Source organism: Canis aureus, chromosome 1 (assembly GCF_053574225.1).
Source record: "Canis aureus isolate CA01 chromosome 1, VMU_Caureus_v.1.0, whole genome shotgun sequence".
Lineage (NCBI taxonomy): Eukaryota > Metazoa > Chordata > Mammalia > Carnivora > Canidae > Canis > Canis aureus.
Genome location: NC_135611.1, coordinates 102,109,189 through 102,126,027, shown reverse-complemented (window position 1 = coordinate 102,126,027; position 16,839 = coordinate 102,109,189). Strand labels below are relative to the sequence as shown.

Genomic DNA, 16,839 nt, shown 5'->3' with positions numbered 1-16,839 from the left:
AGAGCAATTTCCTGGGAAACCATTCCCCCTTGTCAAGAACAGTCATGGCCCACAAGGTTCACGCTGCTTCTGCTGTCACCTCTCCTGCATGTCCTCACCTGCCCCCAGGACTTCAGTAGGCTCTCAGACGCTTCGTGGCTGAGGGTGTTCAATTGTCTCAAACATCTGCCGCCAGCCATCCTTCCTCTCCTGAGCCCGAGTCATGTACACACCTGCTCATTGGAGTTTTTTGACCTCTCAAATCCCTAAAAAACCTTAAGTCCAAGAAATCAAATTCCTTTCCAAAATGTGGGAGTATTTGGAAAGCAAGGATTCTTAACATCAGGTTCATTACATTCACCACATTGTCGGCACAGCTGTGCACATGCTGCCTGCGCAAGACTTGTGTTCACTCTGAGACCACTATCTACAACTTTTCTCTGAAGGCGACTCTTGATCTCAGGGTCATGAGTTCAAGCCCCACAGGGTTATAAAGATGATGTAAGTAAATAAAGTTTAAAAAAAAAAAAAAGGAGCCCTGATACAAAAGGGCTTAAGAACAATGAACTATGGTGGCTGGAGCTTGGGATAGAGGGAGATAACAATATGGATTATAGCCACAGATGATGCTAGTAATAATCACAGCAAGGGTTATCACAGCTGTATGCTTACAGGGCACTTTCTCTGCCACAGGCCATTTTCTCAGAGAATTATGTGCATTAACATATTTCAGGGAAATTTTTTTAACTTATAAATAAAAATATTGTAAAAAGGATTTCTTTCTTTTTTAATCCAACAGACTTACTGATTTTCAGGGATTTTATTGACTTTCAAGAACATTGTACTAAGAGAACTCCAATATTTTTTTCGACTTTATTTATTTGACAGAGAGAGAGCATGAACACAAGTAGGAGGAGCTGCAGGCAGAGGGAGAAGCAGCCTCCCCACTGAGCAGGGAGCCCAACCTGGGACTCGATCCCAGGACCCTGAGATTATGACCTGAGCCAAAGGCAGGTGCTTCACCAACTGAGCCACCCAGGTCTCCCCTAAGAGAACTCCTCCACACTAAAACCCACCATCTCACAGACTTGAAGATACTGATGTTACTTCGTGGCAGCTGCCCAGAGGAGTCACCCCTTGCTTGCTGTCCTGGGGGATCCTTCCTGGATCCCATGAGACTGTAACAATCAGAGAGACAGTTCTTAGCAGGCTGTCACCCCCGGGGCACGGCACACACAGCAGATGGAAACACAGCCCTGGTTTTTCAGTGAAAAAGGCCTGTTTGCTTTTCCCAGAGCTTTGGCCGGAGGGGCAGGCTTCTGGCTTGCCTTGCCCCTAGCATCCTACCCTGCACTCTCTGGGGTTGGGGGCAGGTGCCTGGCAGTGTTGACACTGTCCCTCTGCCTCAGGACAGCTGGCCAGCATCTCCCAGACAGGAGCTCACACACCCGTCTGGGGACCCGAGTTCTGCCACCCAGGTACCTCTAGATCACCTGGCACAAATGCTTATGAACCCCCTGGACTGTACATACTTGCATAATTGAAAAGCTGCTGCCTGAGGGTTGGCTCTCAATCACATGCCAAGATAGAGCCCAATAAGAGATCCTAAGTAAGGGACACCTGGGTGTCTCAGTGGTTGAGCATCTGCCTTTGGCTCAGGTTGTGATCTCGAGGTCCTGGGATCGAGTCCCACATTGGGCTCCCCTGCAGGGAGCCTGCTTCTCCCTCTGCTTATGTGTCTGCTTCTCTCTGTGTGTCTCTCATGAATAAATAAATAAAATCTTTTAAAAAAATATCCTTTTTGTTTATTTATTTTTCTATTTTCAAGGTATGCCTTTATTTATGTGCATTTTAAAAAGTTTTAATTTAAATTCTAGTCAGTTAGCATGTAGTGTAATACTGGTTTCAAAAAAATCTCCTTTTTAATTTTTTGAAATTTCTTCTTTAACTTTGCCAAATACTGTATTAATAAATCTTTACAGGGATCCCTGGGTGGCGCAGTGGTTTAGTGCCTGCCTTTGGCCCAGGGCGTGATCCTGGAGACCTGGGATCGAATCCCACGTCGGGCTCCCGGTGCATGGAGCCTGCTTCTCCCTCTGCCTATGTCTCTGCCTCTCTCTCTCTGTGTGTGACTATCATAAATAAATTAAAAATTAAAAAAAATAAATCTTTACAGTAATTAAGTTTTTAAACAAATTTGTTTTCTAATCACTATATAGTACACTTGAAACTAAATAACACTGGGTTAGCTGTACTGGAATTAAAATTATTTAATTTTATTTTTAAAAAAGATTTTATTTTTTTATTCATCAGAGACACAGAGAGAGAGGCAAGATATAGGCAAAGGGAGAAGCAGGCTTCCTGAGAGGAGCCTGATGTGGGACTCGATCCGAGGACCTTGGAATCACAGCCTGAGCCAAAAGCAGACGCTCAACCACTGAGCCACCCAGGTGCCCTAGGATTTTTTAAAAGTAGTTTCTACACCCAATGTGGGGCTTGAACTCACTCACCACCCTGAGATCCAGAGTGATTCGCTCAACTGAGCCATCCAGTCACCCCTAAACTTAACCACTGAGCCACCCAGGCATCCCAGTAAACACTATTATAACAGCATTATACTCCCAGACATGATTATTGATCTATGGATAATGAGTTCCCATTCCTATTGGGGACGGGTCTGTTGAGCTGTCTCTACTGTGAAAGTCGAAATTGCTGGGTGAGGACCAATGAGACATTTAGAATCTAAATGGAAGCATGGTCAGATCTGCTGAAAATAATGTAGAGGCCAGTGGGAGGTGCTTGCTACAACTTTGTAGAAAGAGAATTATGGGGTGTCTGGCTGCCTTGATAGGTGGAGCATGAGGCTCTTGATCTCAGGGTCATGACTTCAAGCCCCATGGTGGGCGTAGAAATTACTTAAAAATAAAATCTTAAAAAAAAAGAGAGGAATTAGAATCATATGAAGTCGATGTGCATGTCTGTACTCACGTGTGTTTTTCTCTTTATTCAAAAATACATTTTGTGTACACTGCATGGGCTAGATTTGGGGTTAGCTGCTGCAGATACAATGATGAGCTAACTTCCTGCTTCTCTCTCTGCCTATGTCTCTGCCTCTCTCTCTGTGTCTCTCATGAGTACATAAATAAAATCTTAAAAAAAATAAATAAAACACTGTTTACTTAACTCTTATACTCTTCAAATAATTTGTAGGTTAGATATAGTAATTGTCTGCATCTTACAAATGACGAAACTGAGGCACATTCCATATCCTTATTCTATGACACAGGCAGACTTTTTACAGAACCAATGCATTGGGGACACCTTCACCCTCAGCGACTAGCCTCCATTCTTCCAACAAATACATACAGGCACCTCTTCAGTGCTGGGCTCTGGGGTCAACTCTAGGGGTGTGGCTGGCTGGGAGCAAGGCCAGGAAAGTTCTGGGACTGTTGGAGGGTGGGTGTCCTGCAGAGACTTCCTGGGGAGGATCTTCCCTTGGGAGGAACATGTCAGATTTCTCATCTGTCTGGGCCTGCCCTGTGTTTGCCCATTCCAGGGCGGAGGTGGGATGGCTACCACACTGCCCCACTGCCCCACTGTCCCCTGCCCTCACACAAGGGCTGGAACTGAGGAGGGAGAAGGAGGGGAGGGTTGATGAAAGATGAGGCAACAGAAGAAAAGGCCCATGAGGGAAAGAATCCAGCAGACGGAAGGTGGCGAGGGTCTGGGCAGAGAAGTCTGCAGGGAGAGAGGAGGTCAGAACTGTGAGGAGCCAGGAGTTGTAGGGATGGAGGGAGAGACAAGGGAGAAGAAAGGAAATCAAGTGCATGAAAATAAGCTTTAGGCAGAGGGAAAAGAAGGAAGAAAACATGTAGAGACAACTAGGCTCCTGCAGCACTGGCTCACAGGCCGGCTGCCCACCACCCTCCCTGGGATGCCCTGCCTGCTCACCTGGCATTGCGCTGACTTCTGAGGGGACCTGGCTGCACTGGCCCCCCTGACCTCTGTGCGAGCCTGGCTCCACCTCACATGACTCTGACTGACTACTTGGCATCGTTCCCACATCCGCCAGGACCCGGCTCCACCCGGCATCACCCTGACCTCCGTGGGGACCTGGCTCCACCTGGCATCATCCCGGCCTCCGTGGGGTCCTGGCTGCACCTGACATTGCCCCAACCTCCACTGGGACCTGGCTCCACCCAGCATCGCCCCGACGTCCATGGGGTCCTGGTTGCACCTGGCATAGCCCTGACCTCCACGGGGCCTGGATCTACCTGGCATCACTTGGCTCCTGGTGGCCCCTGGCATGGGGCCTGCTGCCCCAGGTACACGATGCACCTTCTGGTGGGGGTGAGGTTGGAGGGCAGTGACCACTTGTGCCAGCAGCTGAGGTGCTGAGGACAGCGTGTGTCCACACCGCAGCCAACTGTGGTCTCTGGCTTGGGCACACCATTCTCTCTGTGCCTTTGGCCTTCATTCTCACATCCCACACCTGGATTCTGGTGGCCAGGGCCAGCTAAGAGCCCCCTCTCAGTCCAGCCCACCTGCAGCTCCCACCTGGCTGGCTGGATCAGCTCTTTTAGATGGTGGCGTGGCCACCAGGTACCTGCGCCCCTGGGACTCTAGCGCCTCCCCACCGAACACCACAAGCTATTCATCATCACTTTGGTCCTGAACCCACTCATGTATAGCCTGCAAAATCCCCAGGTGTGCCCCGCAGCCTGCTGGGCCCTCGCTTGGCTCTAGGGGTCGGGCTCTGCACTGGGCTGACCCAGAGGGGCTGGAAACACAGGGCTGGACACCTAGCTCTGCGATCTTGCACATGTGGCTCCCTCTCTCTGACCTTCCATGCACCTTAGGTGCATTCTGTCTCTATGAATTTCTGTGCATAGGTCAGAGGTCCTACCACATTTTCTGCAAAGGGCCAGATAGTAAATATTCTCAGCTTTGCCAGCTCTGTACTTTCTGTTGTAACCTCTCAGGTTTGCCATTGTAGCCTGATGGCAGCCAGAGACAGTGCACAAATGAGGGAGCCAGGCTGTGTCCCCAAACATCCTTTTTTAGAGACACTGAGATTTGAATTATATATAATGCTCATGTATCCCAAAGTATTATTCTTTTGATTTTCTTTCCAACCATTTTTGTTTTTCTTTTTATTTAAAAGAACAGAGAATAATAGAGTTTTAAATAGATTTTATTTATTTATTTATTTATTTATTTATTTATTTATTTATTTGTATATTTTTTATTGGAGTTCAATTTGCAACATATAGTGTAACACCCAGTGCTCATCCCATCAAGTGCCCTCCTTAGTGCCCACCACCCAGTTACCCCATCCCTCCGCCTACCTTCCCTTCTTCAACCCTTTTTTTGTTTCCCAGAGTTAGGAGTCTCTCATGGTTTGTCTTCCTCTCTAATTTTTCCCCACTCAGTTTCCCTCCTTTCCCTTATAATCCCTTTCACTATTTCTTATATTCCACATATGATTGGAACCCTATGATGATTATCCTTCTCCAATTGACTTATTTCACTCAGTATAATACCCTCCAGTTCCATCCACGTTGAAACAAATGGTGGGTATTTGTCTCTTCTGATGCCTGAATAACATTCCTTTGTATACATAGACCACATCTTCCTTATCCATTCATCTGTCAAAGGACATGTGGCTCCTTCCACAGTTTGGCTATTGTGGACATTGCTGCTATAAACATTGGGGTGCAGGTGTCCTGTCATTTCACTACATCAGTATCTTTGGGGTAAATACCCAGTAGTGCAATTGATGGGTCATAGGGTCACTCTATTTTTAGCTTCTTGAGGAACGTCCACACTGTTTTCCAGAGTGGCTGTACCAGTTTGCATTCCCACCAATAGAGCAAGAGGGTTCCCCTTTCTTCACATCCTCTCCAATATTTGTTGTTTCCTGTCTTGTTAACTTTAGCCATTCTCATTGGTGTAAAGTGGTATCTCATTGTGGTTTTGATTTGTATTTACTTGATGGCAAGTGATGTGGAGCATTTTTTCTTTTGCCTGTTGGCCATGTGTATGTCTTCTTTGGAGAGATGTCTGTTCATGTCTTATGCCCACTTCATGACTGGATTGTTTGTTGCTTGGGTGTTGAGTGTGATAAATTCTTTTTTTTTTTAATTTATGATAGTCACAGAGAGAGAGAGAAAGAGAGAGAGAGAGAGAGGCAGAGACACAGGCAGAAGGAGAAGCAGGCTCCATGCACCGGGAGCCTGACGTGGGATTCGATCCCGGGTCTCCAGGATTGCGCCCTGGGCCAAAGGCAGGTGCTAAACCGCTGCGCCACCCAGGGATCCCGATAAATTCTTTATAAATCTTGGATAGTAGCCCTTTATCTGATATGTCATTTGCAAATATCTTCTCCCATTCTGTAGGTTGTCTTTTAGTTTTGTTGACTGTTTCCTTTGCTGTGCAGAAGCTTTTTATCTTGAAGGGGTCCCAATAGTTCATTTTTGCTTTTGTTTCCCTTGCCTTCATAGATGTGTCTAGCAAGAAGTTGCTGTGGCCAAGTTCAAAAAGGGTGTTGCTTGTATACTCTTCTTGGATTTTGATAGATTCTTGTCTCACTTTAAATCTTTCAACCATTTTGAGTTTATCTTTGTGTATGGTGTAAGAGAATGGTCCAGTTTCATTATTCTGCACATGGCTTTCCAGTTTTCCCAACACTATTTATTGAAGAGATGATCTTTCTTTCCATTGGATATTCTTTCCTGCTTTGTCGAAGATGAGTTGGCCATAGAATTGAGGGTAAATTTCTGGGTTATCTATTCTGTTCCATTGATCTATGTATCTGTCTTGATGATAACAGCTTTGAAATACAGCTTGAAATCTGGCATTGTGATCCCCCCAGCTTTGGTTTTATTTTTTCAACATTTCTCTGGCTATTCAGGCCCTTTTCTGGTTCCATACAAGCTTAAGATTATTTGTTCCAACTCTGTGAAGAAAGTCCATGGTATTTTGATAGAGATTGCCTGAATGTGTAAATTGCTCTGGGCAGCACAGACATTTTCACAATATTTATTCTTTCAGTCCATGAGCATGGAATGTTTTTCCATCTCTTTTGTGTCTTCCTTGATCTCTTTCCTAAGGGTTCTGTAGTTTTTAGAGTATAGATCCTTTACTTCTTCAGTTAGGTTTTTTCCTAGGTATCTTATGGTTTTGGGTGCAATTGTAAATGGGATTGGCTCCTTAATTTATCTTTCTTCCATCTCATTGTTAGTGTACAGTAATGCCACTGATTTCTGTGCATTGATTTTGTATCCTGCCACATTGCTAAATTGCTGTGTGAGTTCTAGCAATCTTGGGGTGGAATCTTTTGGGTCTTATATATATAGTATTATGTCATCTGCGAAGAGAGAGAGTTTGACTTCTTTGCCAATTTGAATACCTTTTATTTCTTTTTTTTTTTTTTTTGTCTGATTGATGAGGCTAGGACTTCTAGTACTATTTTGAATAACAGTTCTTCCCAACCATTTATTTAATCATGTAAAAACCTCCTCTGTTTCTTTCTTTCTTTCTTTCTTTCTTTCTTTCTTTCTTTCTTTCTTTCTTTCCTTTTCTTTCTTTCTGGCTGTAGACAATGGGCACAGAGCCATAGTTGGCCACTAACCTCTGATACAGGGCAAAAGGCTAATCCAATACAATCATTGTTAAGATAGGTATGTCAGGCATGGACTTTCATGTTTTGTTTTTTGGGTTTGGTTTTGAATTCCAATCGGTGTAAAACATTCATTGTCAGCCAGATACAATAGCTAACACTTTTATATAGAGTTTATTATGTGCCAAGCATTTTCAGAAGGGCTTTACATGTTGAAACTCAAGCTGCAGAATATCCTTATCAGGCAGATGGTACTGTGATCCTTACTCTACACATTACAATCACAAAATGGAGGCACAAACAGGTTACAGACAGCCAGTAGGAAATGCATGGCAGTCACACACAGGTGGTCAGACCTAAGCCATTTGTGACAACATGGGTGGACCTAGAGGCCATTGTGATAAATCAGATAAGCCAAACAAAGACAAATGCTTTATGATATCACCTATCTGTAGCATCTAAAATTAATATAGACACAAATATGGACAAAGAGATAGACATGCAGATACAGCAACATTGATTCCAACACAGACGTGACATAGATATGTCTATGGAAATGGACGTATTGAAGTAGAAAGGGACATAGACAGAAATATATCTGGAACTTCCCTAATCCTTACATCCAGAGATGCCAATATTCTCCACTCTATCCCATTCTTAATGCTGTCTGTGACTTACTAAACTGACTCACAGCAAAGTAAGCATTCAGCAGATGACAGCAGTTATCACTCAATCACTCACTCACTCACTCTCCAAACACTTATTAAGTGCTCACAATGTGATTCGAATGTAATGCGGGCCCTGGAGGTGCAGTGATGTGGTTAGGCGTGAAGTGATGCTAGCACCAGAGCTCGGCTATTGATGGCACAGGAAGAACAAGGCACTGTGCTAGTTACTTAGAAGCAGGATTTATGTTGATCCTTGGTCATCACATATGCATGAAATATTGGAAGGCAGGTGCTTTTCCAGAAGGGGAAACTGTGGGTCACAGGGCTCACACCCTTCACCCAAGCACTCAGGGGTGGAATTCTGATTGCAAAGCCCAACACCCAATCCCTCAATAGCTACTACTGCCACTGCCTAAAATAAGTCCTTCAAATGGCTTTTACTTCTGCTATTGAAGCATGGCAGACACACATGAAAAAACATAAATCATAAGCACAGTGATTATCTCAGCTCCCTTGATGTAACCAAGAGTTATGGGGCAGTGGGGGAATCATAGCAAGGACATGTTAAGACATAAAGATGGGGAGGTGGGCAGGGGCAGATTTCTGGGGACCTTGAATGCCAAGATGAAAAGAATGGATTTCTTATATGGGTGATAGGAGCAGACAGTATACAGCCCTTCTGCAACATTCTGGAAGCAAGAGGTCAGTAGGAACACAAGATGGAGAAGCCCAGGAGGAGGGAATGTAGTGGAGACTAGAGTCTTCAGAGAAGCAGAGGCTCCTCACTCCCCAATTCCCTCTGCCTTCACATGGAACACACAAGCACCAATTTGGTAATGAGCAGAATTCTCTGTGGGTTAGGTCCTTAGGGCTCTCATTGTGTGGCCAGAGCCAAAGATTGAAATCTCTGGCTCCTGTAATCTCAGTCAGCCCTGGAAACTCCTGGATCAAGGGGGACAGTCAGAACTTTGTCCTCACTTTCAGACAGACCAAGAAGCAGAAGGTAAGTGGGTCCTCTGTGAAGGTAAGGGCTCCAGGCTGCAAGGGGAAGAAAGGGCTGGGGTTCCCCATGACCATCATTCTTTGATGGCGATGGTGATGATGATGGTGGTGGTCATGGTGATGATGATATGACGATGGTAATGGTGATGATGATGATGATATTGATGGTGATGATGACAATGATGATGATGATAATGGTGATGGTGATCATGATGATGGTGATGGTGATGATGATGGTGATGTTGATGATGGCAATGAAAGTTGGCGATGAAGAGGATGATGATAATAATGGTGGTGATGAGGCAGATGATCACTTCTGTCAGTTATTGAATGCTCATTGTGTCCTAAGCCTTCTGCATGATCTCAGCGAATTCTCAGCAGTCTTATGGGGGTAGACACCATCAGTCTGCAGGCAAGGAAACAGGCTCAGAGAGATTTTGGAACTCACAGCTAGCAAATGGCAGAACTTGGGTTTAAGTCTCCATCTAGCTGGCTTTAGAGTCAGTTCCCTGAAACAGTTGGAAGTGCTTACTGGGCCTTTTTCCTCCCACCATCCCTGAGCCAGAGGTACCATCACCTCCCTTTATAGATGAGGGAGTCTCCTCCACTCATCCCAGCTAAGCTATTGCCCCGAGCTCTCACTCAAGGCTGCTTTCACCTTTGTATTTGGTGGGGTAGCTCAGCTCTAACCTTAGTCTCCTATAGCAAGCTAGTGCTGTTAGCACCAGTAGTGCTGTTTGCATGAAACCTATCATTTAAGGGAATTTTTTCATGGCCGATGGTTCCTTTCCTATCTAGAGGTGAGCATACTAGGTGACCTGAAGCTGCATGGAAGGAGGCAATTGTCATTCTGCACCCTCTGCGTGGATCATCCTGGATGTGGCCAGTGGTGGGGGTTGGCGGGCTTCTGAGGGACATTAACAGCCATTGACTGGGAATTGTATCGCAGGAGGAATTATCCAGAGAGGGTGTCCTCACATAGAGGACTCACCTTCGTGTGCCAGGTACTGGGTCAGTCACTGGGGGTTCATCAGGGACCATGCCAGAGAAGGTCCCTGCCCTCCAAGAGGGTCATCAAGAGGTTTTGTGTGAACTTTGCTTATTCTGTGGACTTCGCTGGAGAATTTGAGAGCCCTTTACAGGATTAAAAGCATTCTTATTGTTGTAAGAGACCAATGGTCAAAATCCTCTGTGTGGCCTAAAAAACCCCCAGACATTCTCCAAGATTCACCAGGTTTTTACTGATTTCTCTCTCTGTGTGTCTCTCTCTGTCTCTGTTTCTGTCTGTCTTGCTGTGTTTAACACATTATGACTGGTAGCCATTGTTTGCAAGTGAGACCTCCTCCCCTGATGAGTGTGGACACTCTCCTGGGGAAGCCAGGGTGAATCATTCTGGCCAAGCTCAGACACTGGCTGCTATGTTCCCTCTATGAATTGTGGGGACATAGGCTGTTAGTTCATGGTTATTTGGGCATGACAGTACCTAGTGTATAGGACTGTTGTGTGCATGCACTAGTAATGTGCTTGAGACTCAGTACACAGTGAGTCCTGTGTGAATGCTTGGCATGTACATGATTAGTCTCTCTCTTTCCCTCCTTGGGCATAACTGCTGACCTGAAGGTGTATCTATGTCTTTCCCAGGAGGGCAAAGGAAATGATAGGAATTCCACAGGAGAGGGAGTAGATTTTGCTGAGTGTGGATACCATGAATGTTGAGGAGTGAGGGGAGATGGGAAGACTGATGAGGCTGTGGCCATGGTCCACGTGATTGCATGAGGAAGAGAATCTCCCAAAAACTGTGTGAAGGTGAAACCAAAACTGTCAGACAAGACTGTATTAAAAATAAAATCAGGGATCCCTGAGTGGCGCAGCGGTTTAGCGCCTGCCTTTGGCCCAGGGCACGATCCTGGAGACCCGGGATCGAATCCCACATCGGACTCCCGGTGCATGGAGCCTGCTTCCCCCTCTGCCTGTGTCTCTGCCTCTCTCTCTCTCTCTCTCTCTCTCTGTGACTATCATAAAAAAAAATTACAAAAAAAAAAATCAGAAGCCCACACGGGCAGGATGAGGAACCAATGGCATTGCCCTTCTGTTCCTCTAGGAGCTTTCCATAGACCAGAAAAAGTAACTCCTCAGACAGGAATCTGGTAAACTCCTGAGTCTCTTATACAGACTGATACAATTAGGGGCTGCCAGAGATTTTGTGCACCTGCCAGAGTTTTGTTACTTTTCGTAATGTTCTTTTTAAGATAAAGTTCTTAAAAAAGATTTTATTTATTCATGAGAGACACAGAGAGAGAGGCAGAGACATAGGCAGAGGGAGAAGCACACTCTCTGCAGGGAGCCCGATGGGGGACTCAATCCCAGGACCCCGGATCACGACCTGAGCCAATGGTGGATGCTCAACCACTGGGCCATCCAGGCACCACTGTATGATGTTTAACAGTGCCCTTGTCTTCTACCAAGTAGATGCCAATAGAACCTCAAATATAACAACTCAAAATGTTACCATACACAGTCCCCCAGTGGGGGATGGAGGTGCTAAATCATCTCCAGTTGAGAACCACTGATTTGGTTGTCAAAACCAACATTTAAAAAAATGAGATAAAATAGGCTCAGGACAAACAGAACAAAAAATATTTTGTGTGGAGAAAGTACATTCTTTTATCTGTCATCTACAGAAAAGAGACTCAATCATTAAATGGACTGAATATTATGGAGCACCTACTATGTTTTAGCCACTCTTTCCCATGCCAGACACCACTCCAAAGCAGGCAGAAAAGTGCTGATAGATGTGACCCTCTAAGTGGGGCAGACAGACGACAGAAAAGTAAGCAAATAAACCAAGTTACTTCAAATGTGTTTTAGAAATGAAATGAAGTCATAGAGAGGGGCTAGTGTGCGTACATGTTGTGGAGAAGATACTTGAAACCAGGTCATAGAGGAAGAGATCTCTGTGAAGGAGGGGCATCTTAGTTCATATTTTTAAGAAGAGAAGGAAACAGGAGCACAAACATTCAAGGGAAAAATATCTCAAGCAGAGGGAACAGCAAGTGCAAAGGCCCTGAGGCAGGATCAGGCATGGTGGATGCAACTCCATGGAGGAGAGGTCAGAAGGTGGGTGGGCCAGGCCAGTCAGGGCTTTGTGAGCCTTGTAAGCCCCGGGATCTCCTACCAGGCTCATGGGGGCCCTCAGGGAGGGCCCTGCACATGGCATGAGCTTATCTGCTCTGGGCAGCACCCACTGAGGAGACAGAGCCCCGGCAGGTGCAGCTCTGCTCTCCATAGCCTCAGCTCAACCCGTCCCCTCCCGCAGGCTTCCTGCCCGCCACGCCCCCGCCCGGGGCCATGCCGACCGCCTGGGCCCCCCCGGGCGCCCCCGAAGCCCCCCCCTGCGCCAACCAGAGCTGCGTCCCCAGTGAGCTGGTCCTGCTGGGCTTCGCGCACGTGCCCGCGCTGCGGCCGCTGCTCGCCACGCTCTTCCTGGCCATGTTCCTGCTCACGCTGCTGGGCAACGCGCTCATCGTGCTGCTGACCGCCCTGGACCCGGCCCTGCGCGCGCCCATGTACCTGTTCCTGCGCCACCTGGCCCTGGTGGAGATGTGCTTCTCGCTGGACATCGTGCCGCAGCTGCTTCTGACCCTGCTGCGGCCCGGGCGGGGCGTGTCTCCCGCCGGCTGCGCCCTGCAGCTGCTGCTGGTGTTGTCCTGCGTCACGTCCGAGTGCTTCCTCCTGACGACCATGGCCTGGGACCGCTACGTGGCCATCTGCAGGCCTCTGCGCTATGGCGCCATCGTGAGCCCGCGGCTCTGCCACCTGCTGGCCGCCACGTGCTGGCTGGCTGGCGTCCCTGTGTCTCTGGTCTTCACCATCTGGCTGTTCCGCTTCCCCTTCTGCGGGCCCCGAGGCATCCGCCACTTCTTCTGTGACATCGCGCCTCTGCTGAGCCTGGTGTGTGCAGACACCAGAGTCTTCGAGGCCAACGTGTTGGCGGCCACGGTGCTGGTTATCATGGTTCCCTTCTGTCTGATAGCCGCGTCCTACACCAAGATTCTGGCCACCGTGCTGCGGATGCCATCTGCCAGGGGGCGCCACAAGGCCCTGTCCACGTGCGCCTCTCACTTCGTCGTGGTGCTTCTGTTTTATGGCACCACGGGGGTCATCCACTTGCGACCCAAGGCCAGCTACTCCCCGGAGAGCAAGCAGGTGGTGTCCTTGTCCTACACCCTGGTAACCCCCATGCTCAACCCCCTCATCTACAGCCTTCGAAACAAGGAGGTGAGGGCTGCCCTGGGACGCGTGTGTTGCCATGGCCAGGAATCTGGACCCCATGAATGACTTCTTCAGGAATTGTTGATGGATGTTTGACACGGATCTATGTGCAAATATATCATACAGTGCTCTGACTTTTTTCTGGAAAACTCTATTGTTTTCCTCTTCCGGTCATGGTGGTGCTGGTTCCACCTTCCTGTCCAAGAAAAGGCTCGTGGCAGAGCATTCAATCCCTGATTACTATTATTTGGTAGTGGTGGATAAATGAACCTAATTGGGCCAACTAGAGTGTATTAGTAAGTGCCACAAGAGTACTGCATGGAAAACCATCCTAGAATGTACTGTATTAAAACATGTCACATATTGCTGTTAATCGTCAATCAGCTGAGGGTTAGCTAATTTGGGTTGGTGTCATCTGGGTGGTTCTTCTGATCTTGGCTCATGCCCATGAGTGCTCACCATCATAGGCTTGGTTTAGCTAGAAGACCCTCTGGTCCACACATTTCCCATTTTTCTCCTGGGAACAGAGCTCTGGCATGGTTTTTCTCATTACAATAGCTGAATGAGAAGGCTCCCTTGTTCAAATGATTTTCAAAGCTATGGTCATGTGCCACCCAATAAGATACCATTAGTCAATGCAAGTCACATGGCCATATCCAAAGTCATGGGGTAAGGAAATACACTCTGTGTCTTTGTGGGAGGAACTCTAAGATTATAAGACAAACGCTATCGATAAAGGGAGGACTAAGTAGTTAGGGGCTTTAGATCTTAACTTTGGAGAGCCAGACACTGAGATTTTTGTTCAAACTTCTCTTTGTTCATAGCTGTTAAGGATGTAAGCTTGTAGAGGCAATCAGCTATCTGGTCTTCTGGTCTTTAACAGAGGAGTTCCTGCTTGATAATGGAGTCATTGCAAAGAAAATCAGAACCAATGGTGGTGGGTGGGGGGGAAAGATGTGGTTCTGATTTTGTCGAGTTTCTGGATCCAGCCATGCCCAAAGTGTGTCTTGCCCTTAGGAATTCCTCTTAGGTGAACGAGTAAATTTGTCTTTTATTTAAGCCAATTTGGGTTGATGTCCTATCCTTCTCAGTGCCCTGATTTACTGATCTCTAATAACTAGCCTGGTACACGAATTACGTTATTTCTTCTCTAAAGCTCAGTAAGAATATTTTTTTGAATATGGGTAAATACATCAGAGGAGAAGTTTCTTCCCTTCAGTTTATGGGCTACTTTTGAAGGGATCTAGTTTTTCTAGAAGACAAACCTGGATCTGAATTGTCTCTCTTTATTTTCTTGGTTGTACAAACTAGGATTTGACTTTCCTGAGCCTCAGTCTTCTCATCTGTGAAGCGGGAATAGTAGCCATACTTCCTACACTGAGTTGTTACCATTAAACAAAGAGATGTATGGAAGCATCTAGCACAGTGCTTGGAACACAGTTGGTGCTCAGTTAATGGTCTCCATTCATTATTCACATAGCTATCCTCATAGATTAGAAACCCAGAAGCTCCACCCTTGGAAGGTAATGTACTATAGTACTCCCAGGATGCTGGATTTGGTGTTAAGGGACTTGGAGTTGGATGGACTAAAACCCTTCAATGTGGGTTGTTGGACTAGTCTCTCTGAGGCTCAGTTTCACCCTGTATAAACAGGAAAGGGTGTGAGGAATAACCCCTGCCCTGCCACCACTCAGGATTACGGTGGTAATCTAATATGACAAACAGTATAAAAATACAACTACTGCACCAGACTGAATGAGTTTCTGTTCTTTGTCATCAGACCAGTTCTGCCAATGCTTTCATCTTCCCAGGTGTCTTCTCCTTAATTTGGCATCAAACAACAAACAAGTCAGGCACTTCCCGAGGCTCTCAGGACACTGTGGTGAATAATGTAATATAGTCTGTGCCCTCATGACCTTTCAGGAATGCACAGCATTTTTTAAAGATGTGGTTCAGAAACACCTGGGGTGGTCGTTCAGCATGGAGATGTCAAACCCAGGCTGGGCCCCACCCAATCTATCAAATCAGAAACTTTGTGCTCACAGTCCAGGAATATGTATTCATGCAAACATAAGTCCTGGGTGATTCCAATATAAGGATATGGATCTACTAGTTTAGCAGATCCCTATTAGAAGGGAGAGGGCAAAGAAGGCCAACACATCAACCCCAATGCAAATACTAAAGGGAAAGTGGTCTACAATCTAACCAAACTCTTTTTCCTACTTTGAAACTCTGAGTCTTCACCGCTGAAATCTGCTTGACCTACTTCTTTGGACAATTGTGACCAAGACTAGGAACTTCAGTACTACTATCCTTTGAAATATAGAAGTGGTCATGTTGTGCCCAAGATTGCGAATCCGGGAAACCACCAAGGAGCTGACACCGATGCAAACACACGAGGGTTTATTTACAAGCTCGAGCTTGGGTCCAAGTATACCCGACACAGCGGAGCAGGGACTTGGACCCCAAGGTGGGTTTCAGCTTAGTTTTAAGGGCTGGTCTAGGGGACCTCCAGAAGGGGTGGAGGAATTTCTCAAGTTCTGTTTACATTCTGATATGGGGCCTTCCAGGGCATTGGGCTCTGTTCTCATTATAATATGGGGCTTCTTGCCCTTGGCTTGGGCTCTGTTCTTATTCTAATATGAGGCTTTCTAGGGCGTTAAGCTGTAAGCTGTTTTCTTCCTGGAACTGAGGTAATGTAAATTTCAGCTCTTATTCACAGGGGCCTGGGATGGCTGTACTTGTGCTAACGCTGAACTTAAAGTGGAATGGCCTTAAAATTTTCTCGGCCTCCACAGTCATTGAACCATCAACCCCGTCCCCAGTGCAGTTGTGGAGAGGAAGAGGTAAAAGGCTGAGCCTCCTGGCATCCGATAAGCCACCACTTTCCTCAGCCATAGGGCATCTCTCATGAGATCCGTTGATTCTCCTGCTGTGTACTCATTCCCCCTTCCTGATAACTGTATGTGGATTTGTCTTTGGGAAACTATATGGACCATATTCCCTACAGTCTTTTGTCTTTGGCAGTTTGATCAAAGTACTTCCCTCAAAAACAACAACAACAACAACAACAAAGACCCAAAGTGCTTCCCTCTGCCCTCACCGTATACAGGGTGTTGATTTGGTATCCCTAAACTAAACCATTCCAGCACTTTCTCCCTGGAATTGGATTACTGAGTGAAACAAGCACAGAATATGGAACTGACTTTTCTCTATGGTGGCCTAGTACTTCTTATCTGGTTTACCAAAACTCTCCTGGTCCATGATCCTGGAAAAATATGGTTCTTCATCAACCCT

General features: G+C 46.4%; 2 protein-coding genes across 2 annotated transcripts in view; both read left to right on the top strand.

The window, feature by feature from the left end:
- The window catches only part of LOC144323313 (olfactory receptor 6Z7-like), a 38,265-nt gene that overhangs the window by 12,099 nt on the left and 9,327 nt on the right, over positions 1-16,839 (top strand). The gene's annotated exons all lie outside the window — the stretch shown is intronic.
- LOC144297029 (olfactory receptor 10A7-like) lies at positions 9,492-14,606 on the top strand. The gene is made up of 2 exons (XM_077870932.1): positions 9,492-9,588; positions 12,587-14,606. Exons 1-2 carry the CDS (start codon positions 9,492-9,494, stop codon positions 13,606-13,608), a joined length of 1,119 nt encoding a protein of 372 aa, XP_077727058.1. The 3' UTR covers positions 13,609-14,606.